This window comes from Motacilla alba, chromosome 18 (assembly GCF_015832195.1).
Source record: "Motacilla alba alba isolate MOTALB_02 chromosome 18, Motacilla_alba_V1.0_pri, whole genome shotgun sequence".
Classification (NCBI taxonomy): Eukaryota; Metazoa; Chordata; class Aves; order Passeriformes; family Motacillidae; genus Motacilla; species Motacilla alba.
This window is the reverse complement of record NC_052033.1, coordinates 5,085,244-5,093,628: the sequence shown is the minus strand read 5'-3', so window position 1 is coordinate 5,093,628 and position 8,385 is coordinate 5,085,244. Positions and strand designations below refer to the sequence as shown.

General features: G+C 60.0%; 1 protein-coding gene across 1 annotated transcript; it reads right to left on the bottom strand.

Annotated features, from left to right (window-relative positions):
- Window positions 1-7,250: 7,250 nt before the first annotated feature.
- Window positions 7,251-7,667, bottom strand: PIRT (phosphoinositide interacting regulator of transient receptor potential channels). Its single transcript, XM_038157565.1, has one exon. The coding sequence runs from the start codon at window positions 7,647-7,649 to the stop codon at window positions 7,251-7,253; it is 399 nt and encodes a 132-aa protein (XP_038013493.1). The 5' UTR covers window positions 7,650-7,667.
- Between the last annotated feature and the right edge of the window lie 718 nt (window positions 7,668-8,385).

Below are 8,385 nucleotides of genomic sequence, written 5' to 3'. Positions count from 1 at the left end.
GCTCCTCACACTGAGGTTCTGGTGCTGAGGCACAGCCTGGATCAGCCTTTTGGCTCTCCCTGCCTGCCCAGGGTGTACGGCCAGGGGTGGCTCGTGCTCCCCGTCCCCCTGAAGCACAAAGCTGTCACCAGGGAGCTGCAGCTCTGCAGGACCCTGCTCTCCCAGCAGCACCTGATGGGAAGCACTGAGGAATGACACCCCAGCCCACAGCCACCTCCAAACTGCAGCCAACCCCCTCCCAAATGAACTCGTCCCATCAAACCAGCTTCCTGCCCATCGCTAATCCCTCCCAGAGCACTCCAAAATCCAACAGCACTCCTGGGAGCTCCTGCCTCCAGCAGGGAGCCCTGCCACGAGCTCTGCATCCCCCACGCCAGCCGAGCATCCCCGTGCCCCTGAGCTCTGGGTACCTTTCCCCCGAGGCTCCATCGGGCTGCCTGGTGCTGTGAGGACCAGCGGGTCCCTCCTCGGGTCTCTTCAGGGTGCTCTCCACCTGCTGAGCGATGCTTTGGGTCCTCCAGGAGCACAGGAGCAAGCTCCTGCTGTGAGGACCAGCAGGTCCCTCCTCGGGTCTCCTCTGGGTGCTCTCCACGGGCTGAGCGATGCTTTGGGTCCTGCCAGGAGGAAACGACCGAGCTGCCACTGTGAGGACCAGCAGATCCCTCCTCGGGTCTCTTCAGGGTGCTCTCCACCTGCTGAGCGATGCTCTGGTTCCTCCAGGAGCACAGGACCGAGCTGCCACTGTGAGGACCAGCAGATCTCTCCTCGGGTCTCTTCAGGGTGCTCTCCACAGGCTGAGCGATGCTTTGGGTCCTGCCAGGAGCACAGGACCGAGCTGCCACTGTGAGGACCAGCAGATCCCTCCTCGGGTCTCCTCCGGGTGCCCCTCAGGGCTGAGCGATGCTCTGGTTCCTCCAGGAGCACAGGACCGAGCTGCCCCCGTGGCCGGGCTCAGCTGCCCTGCAGCTCCCCGCGGGGCAGCTCGACGTTGAAGGTGTACCAGAAGACCCAGAAGACGAGGCTGAAGGCCAGCAGCAGGGCCCCCCCGTAGACGAAGAAGTCCCAGGAGCTGAGGGGAGCCAGGACGCCCAGGAGGAGGAAGAGGAGCCCCAGGGCGTCGCAGAGCAGCCCCAGCAGGGCGATGGCAGCGCAGCGCCCCAGCGCCGCGGGGCCCCGCCGGGTGCCCATGGTGCCGCTCAGGGCTGGGGGAGCAGCATCCCTGCCCTGCCCCGCTGCCGGGCTGCGCTCCCGCTGCCAGGAGGAAGTACAAATGTCACAACACACCTCGCAGGGCGATCGGCAGCGAGCGCACGATACGGCTTTAACCCTTTGGTGGCCCTGCCCCTGCCTGGCCCCGGGGCGGCACAGCGCGGGGGGGTCCGTGGGAGCCCAGCCGCTGCTCTGAGCTCACCCGGGGGCAGCTGCTGCCCGCCCGGTCTGCCCCGAAGGTGCCAATCTGCCCCTGCCCACAGCCCCGGGACGTGAGACCCACACGTGTCACTTCTGGGCAGCATCCAGCGTGCGAGCATCCCGGGGAGGTCCGCAGGACCTCGGCTCTGACATCCCAGAAACGCCCTGGAAACACCCTGCTACTGCCCCTCTCGACAGGTAAACTGAGGCACGGGAATTCCTCCGGAATGCCAAAATGACGTCACCCTTGCAGCGCCTCCAAAGAGCAGCTCTTGCTGGAGAGCCACCACCGGGCCACCTGTGCCACTGCCCATCCCAAAAGGGGACACCAGGAAGCCAGTGAGGAGTCCCCACATCAGCCAAAACCTCCTGGCTGGTCTCGGAGCTCCCAGGCTGTGCCGTGACACTGGAACGCCTCTGCTGTCCCTCCTCCCTGCTCTGGGCATCCTTGGCACGCTGGGGAAGGTTGGGAGGTGAAGGATCCAGGGAGCCATCCCAAAGCTGTGCGGTGGCAGCTGCCTGTCCCACCTTGGCCCCGCAGAGCAGGTCCCAAAGCTCAGGACAGGCCCGTAGGGCACAAGCCAGCCCTTGGGATGGGGCAGTGCCAGGTCCAGGGACCTGGAGGTGGCTTTGGTCACACCACGAGCGTCCTCCTGCCAAACCAGGGCACCCAGAGCCCGTCTGCCCCCTGGGCAGCCCCAGCACGGCCCTGCCACCATGAGGGGGTGGCTGCAGGGGACAGGGGGACAGGGGACGTCATCCCCTGTGTCCTCTGCTGCCAGGGTGCTCAAAGTCACCCTGCTCCTGCCTGCCAGCCACGCTGTGCATGTCACCAAGGGCAGGCCCAGGGCAGGGGAGGCTGCCCAGCACAGCCGTGGTCCTGCCTCCCAACCCTGTCCCAAACTGATCCCAAACTGATCCCAAACTGATCCCAAACTGATCCCAACCTTGTCCCAGTCTTGTCCCAAACTTGTCCCAAACTTATCCCAACCTTGTCCCAAACTTATCCCAACCTTATCCCAAACTGATCCCAATCTTATCCCAACCTTGTCCCAACCTTGTCCCAAACTTATCTCAACATTATCCCAAACTTATCCCAACTTTGTCCCAAACTTATCCCCACCTTATCCCCACCTTGTCCCCACCTTGTCCCAGCCTTATCCCAGCCTTATCCCATTGTTATCCCAGCCTTATCCCTCTGCCACTCCCAAACACACACACACAGCCCTGAGCAAACCCTCTGCTCCCTCAGCAGCTCCTTCCCCCAGGCACCAGGACAAAGCTGTTCCTTCCTCCCTTCCCACGTCCCAACATCCCGGGAGGAAGCAGGGAGGGGTTTTTAGGCTTTCAGACTCGCTGTGGGCACTGAGAGCCCCCTGAAGCGTTTGCTCCCTCTGAGGACAGGGAAAGCTGCTGCATTTTGGGGAGGGATGGGCAAGTGCAGCTCGTCCTGCTGGGATCTCACCTGCTGCCCCGGTGGGAGGAGCAGCAGCAGCATTTTGGGGGGCTCTGGCAGCCTGGCTGCGACCCGGGCTCAGGCATGGAGCCAGCCAGGGGAACCTGGGCCATGAGCCCTCCCCAGCCTGAGGCTGTTTCCAAGAAGGAGCTCTGGAAGGTCTCAGGGGGATGTGAAGGAGCTCTGGAAGGTCTCAGGGATGTGAAGGAGCTCTGGAAGGTCTCAAGGGATGTGAAGGAGCTCTGGAAGGTCTCAGGGAGGTCAGGAAGGAGCTCTGGAAGGTCTCAGGGGGATGTGAAGGAGCTCTGGAAGGTCTCAGGGATGTGAAGGAGCTCTGGAAGGTCTCAGGGATGTGAAGGAGCTCTGGAAGGTCTCAGGGATGTGAAGGAGCTCTGGAAAGTCTCAGGGAGGTCAGGAAGGAGCTCTGGAAGGTCTCAGGGAGGTCAGGAAGGAGCTCTGGAAGGTCTCAGGGATGTGAAGGAGCTCTGGAAGGTCTCAGGGATGTGAAGGTGTGATCACAGCCACCAGTGCTCACCTGCTTCCTTCCACACCTCAATGATTTATCCCAGCAGCTGCAGAAACCTGACTGCCCCAAGGGTGAGTGAGACTGAGATCCTGGACTCATGGGATGGTTTGGGTTGGAAGGGACTTTAAAGATCATCAATTCCACCCTCCTGCCATGGCAGGGACACTTCCACTGTCCCAGATGTTCCCAGCCCCATCCAGCCCGGCCTTGGGCACTGCCAGGGATCCAGGGGCAGCCCCAGCTGCTCTGGGCACCCTGTGCCAGGGCCTGTCCGCCCTCCCAGGGGACAATTCCTCATTCCCAATATCCCATCCAGCCCTGCCCTCTGGCAGTGGGAGCCACTCCCTGAGCCCTGTCCCTCCAGCCCTTGTCCAAAGTCCCCCTCCAGCCCTCTTTGAGCCATTTCAGGTCCTGGAGCTCTGTCAGGATGTGGGATGCTCAGAGAGGGGTCTGCCCCAGGGGCGTGCCCACCTTCGGGCAGCTTTGGAGCTGTGGAAGCCCAGGAATGAGGCAGCTCAGCCACCTGGAGCAGGGCGTTCTCCAGCCGAGCCTGCCGGGCGGGTTTGCTGCCTGACCTTTGAGATGCAGGGCAATATTTCCTCTTTGAGCCGCTCTGCAGAGATAATGACTTTTGTAATGGATTTCCTGTTCTTTTTATAGCACAGGGGAAGCTGGCAGACCACATCTGAGCTTGCTCCAGTGAGACATAATTACGTTTGCTGGAAAACCTGATCTTTTCTCTAAACGTGTTTTTGTTTCCTCTGATCCAGAGCATCCAGCAGGATTCAAAGAGGCTTCAGAGGGAGCGAAGAGGAAAAGCAGGGAGCAGCCAAACAGGGGTTGGGAGGTGTGTGGGAGCAGCCCAAAGGTGGGAACTTCCCCGTGGGCTGGTCCAAGGTCCATCCAGCCCAGCCCTGCCCAGCAATGGCAGGAGGACACAGCAGGTGAGCCCTGCAGCCCTCCTGGAACCTCATGGACTTCTCCAGCACCCACCACTGCTGGGTTCTGGACTTTCAATGGCACATTCTCCTCTCTGGCTTCTAGTGTCTCTTTTTTTTAACCTGTTGTCCATAAAACCATTTAAATCCACGGGTGCTCCCTGTCTCTGCAGCCTCCCACATCCCAAGGAGGTGAAGGTTCACAGAGGCAGAAATTCATTCCCCAGCAGCCCTGTGGGGCTTTGCTGGGCCGCAGCAGGGCGTGAATTTTATGCCAGCTTCTTAAGAAACCCTTGTGAGGAGCCCTCAGGTTATCCTGCATCCCTCTTTCCCTAAACTGCTCCAGCTCACTTCCAGAAAAGGATGCAATTCCCACTGTTGAGAGCTCCAGTGCAAAATTCCCTCCCTCCCTGGCAGTGCTCAGGCATTTATACCCTGTGCTACCAGGAGGAGCTCCCACTTTGCTCCTGCACTTCCACCTGCAGTTATCCCCCTGCTGTTAATCTGATTTTAACTCAGTTATCTCCCTGCTGTTAATCTGATTTTAACTCAGTTATCCCCCTGTTGTTAATTTGACTTTCCCCTCAGTTATCCCCCTGCTGTTAATCTGACTTTCCCCTCAGTTATTCCCCTGCTCTTAATCTGACTTTCCCCCCAGTTTTCCCCACCTTTAATCTGATTTCCCCCTAACATTCCTGTCCCTTTGCCTCCCTGTCCCACCACAGATCTGGGCAGCAAATACTGAGCTCCGTCTGATGAATCCTGTCCTCAGCAGGCTCTGCTGGTCCTTGGCTCTTTCCTTTTCCTGCAGGCTCCATCCTCTCGCCAGGCACGTTCCTGACCCCTGCACAGAGGTGTTCACCAGCCCCCAAACCAGCCCCAGCCCCGTTCCTTGTCCTCCCCCTGCCCAGCGGGTGCCACACCACCCCAAACCCTGTCACCACACCCTCCCCACCCGGCAGAGATGTGACACCAGAGCAGCCACGTGCAGGTCCCTTGGGAATGTTCTCCTTTAATGAAACCTCACATGCTCGTTAGAAACGACCGGTCTGGAATCCCGCTCAGTTCTTGGTCTCGGTGATTTTTATCCCACTGACACTTCCCTGACCGCCTCCTCCAGTCAGGGAAGCTCCCTCTCTCCTCCTGGCAGTCCTGGAGCCCCCTGAGCCAGGCAGGGCACAGCTCTGTGCAGCAGGACCCTTTTCCAGGTGCCCCCCAGGCAGGGCAGCTCGCCCCGTGCCCACCCCTGCAGCCAGCTGGCACCTGGGCTGCTCTCCACCTCCTCCCTGCTCTCCCATCCCGGATCCTGGTGCCCATCTGGCTGCAGCTGCCCCGGCAGGAGCTCGGGGGGAGCACCCCTGCCCACGGCAGCCGCGGGAGCAGAGGCTGTGCCCCGTGCCAGGGCAGGATCGCAGAGAGCAGCCGAGCGTGGCACGGCACGAGGGGTGGCTGAGGAACAAACAGCTTTGCTGGGGCCCGTGCCAGGTCTGGCACAGCCAGCTGGCACTGCCTGCACCACTCGGGAAACAAAGTTCAGGGCCAGGCTGAGCTCGGGGCAAAGGGACTCTGTGCTCCAACGCTCCTGCTCCAGCTGTGCCAGCTGCCAGGGTGGGACGTGCCACCTCCAGCTCTGCCCACACGGACCATGGAGAGCGTGGAGGGGATCTCCAAGCGCACAGCCCTGGTCACAAACTGGCACCAGCGCCAGGGTGAGCCCGAGCTCCCTGTCAGCCACAGGCTTCAGCTCTCAGGCCCCCTGGAGCAGCTTCGGGCAGAGATGTTGGTGTGGCACTGGTGCCAGAAATGGGGGAGCTCCAGCAGGGATGGCCAGGGGGAGGCTGAGCTTCCTGGGAGGGAATCAGCCCTGGGCCCTGAGCTCCCACTGCTCAGACCATTCTGAGGCACATTTTCCTTGTCCCTGCCCTGCCAGGGGCCTGGGGCAGCAGGGGCTGGGACCCTCTGTAGGGTCCGTGTCCCTCTGTAGGGTCCGTGTCCCTCTGCAGGGTCCGTGTCCCTCTGCAGGGTCTGTGTCCCTCTGCAGGGTCTGTGTCCCTCTGTCCCTCTGCAGGGTCTGTGTCCCTCTGCAGGGTCTGTGTCCCTCTGCAGGGTCCGTGTCCCTCTGCAGGGTCTGTGTCCCTCTGTAGGATCCGTGTCCCTCTGCAGGGTCCGTGCCCCTCTGTAGGGTCTGTGTCCCTCTGTAGGATCCGTGTCCCTCTGCAGGGTCCGTGTCCCTCTGCAGGGTCCGTGCCCCTCTGCAGGGTCTGTGTCCCTCTGTCCCTCTGCAGGGTCCGTGTCCCTCTGCAGGGTCCGTGCCCCTCTGCAGGGTCTGTGCCCCTCTGCAGGGTCTGTGTCCCTCTGCAGGGTCCGTGCCCCTCTGCAGGGTGTGTGTCCCTCTGTCCCTCTGCAGGGTCCGTGCCCCTCTGCAGGGTCTGTGCCCCTCTGCAGGGTCTGTGTCCCTCTGCAGGGTCCGTGTCCCTCTGCAGGGTCCGTGTCCCTCTGCAGGGTCTGTGTCTCCTGATGCTGTGCAGCCCCTCCAGCCTCTCTGGCAGACCAGGGAGCTGGAAGGGATTGTGGCTCCTCTCTGCTGGTGGATCCTGCAGAACCTCCTGGGGGATCTGGGCTCCTCTGGGGTTTTGCTTCAGCCCAGGCTCCTCTGGGGCTGTGCTTTACCCACTTTGTGCTCTTGGCTCACTCTCTGGACGGGGGCTGATGCAGAGACCTCGGACCTGCCTTGCTGGGCCCAGCTGAACATTCCTGCTCCTTTTGGCCTGGGATGACTCGGATGAAGTACAAAGTTCACTTTCACGCTGAGGGAAGACTCTGACGGGGGTGAAATCCTCTAGGGAGTACAAGAAAGTGTTTGTTTTCAAGGTGGGTTGGTGGAGGGCAGGGAACCTTCTGGAGAAGGTCCCGGCTGCCCTCAGCGGTTGAAGAAGAAGGACTTGAGGCTCTGCAGGAACTGGGACTTCTGCCTCTGCTTCTGCTTCTTGCGGATGATGGGGATCCAGACCAGGCCACAGACCAGGAGCATCAGTCCCAGGGACAGGAAAGCCGGGCCAGACATCTTGTAAACCTTCTTGTGCTTGGTGAGGAAGCAGGCCAGGCTGGTGATGACCACCCCGAAGAGGAAGACGGCGGCTCCCACGGACACCACGATGAGGGGCTTGTGGTAAATGTCCCACCTGCTCCTGGGCGCGCTGGTCCACACGGACTCGCTGCGGGAGCTGATGCACAGCGTGCTGCCCGTGCTGCTGGGGATCAGCTCCTTGCTCTGGGGGGACTTCTCGCTCCCGTCGGGGCTCTTGGGGGGCACTTCCATGGTGCTGGGCTGGGAGGAGGACACCTGGCGTGGACAAAGAGAAAGCAGAGCAGGGCAAGTGTGGGAGGATGGAGTGATGGCCTTTGGTCACCAGCGAGTGCAGCCCAAATGCAGGAGCAGGAGTATCATATTTACTTTTTCGAGCCAGGTCTGATAAGCCCTTGAAAAAATATAATACACCCAAGATAACTCAGCTACCTTTGGAGGCATAAAAATCAGCAGGATGGCTTCTGCTGCAGGGTTGGAAACAAAAACGTTTAATAAAAGGCAAAATAACAAACAGAAAAAAACCTGAGCCAGGTGCAAGAGCTCTTGCTCCTGGTAGAACACCTCACAAAAGCCATTAGATCCTTTGTTCTCTTATTTTTCTACTACATTGCCCAGGTGGGACTTTTTGGCTTCTGTCTAATTGGCTATCCTTAAGTTTGAGGTGAAGCTTCTCAGGTCCTACGAGGTGGCTTTTCACCTAATCGGTGAGAGAAACTTCTGGGCTTCTTTCCTCAGCTTCAAGTGTGAACAATTTGTGATCTGCTGCTGTGGGATGCAGCAGGTGCTTCCTCCATTGCTCAGTGTGGGATGTTTCTACTTGGTGGCCAATCGAGGAGGCAGCAGCTCTGGGACTCTCTGGAGTCACAGAACTTTGTTGTTCATTCCTTTCTATTCCTGTCTCGCCTTCTGATGAATCTTTCTCTCTGTTCTTTGTAGTACAGTTATAGTGTGGTCTTTTTTAATATAA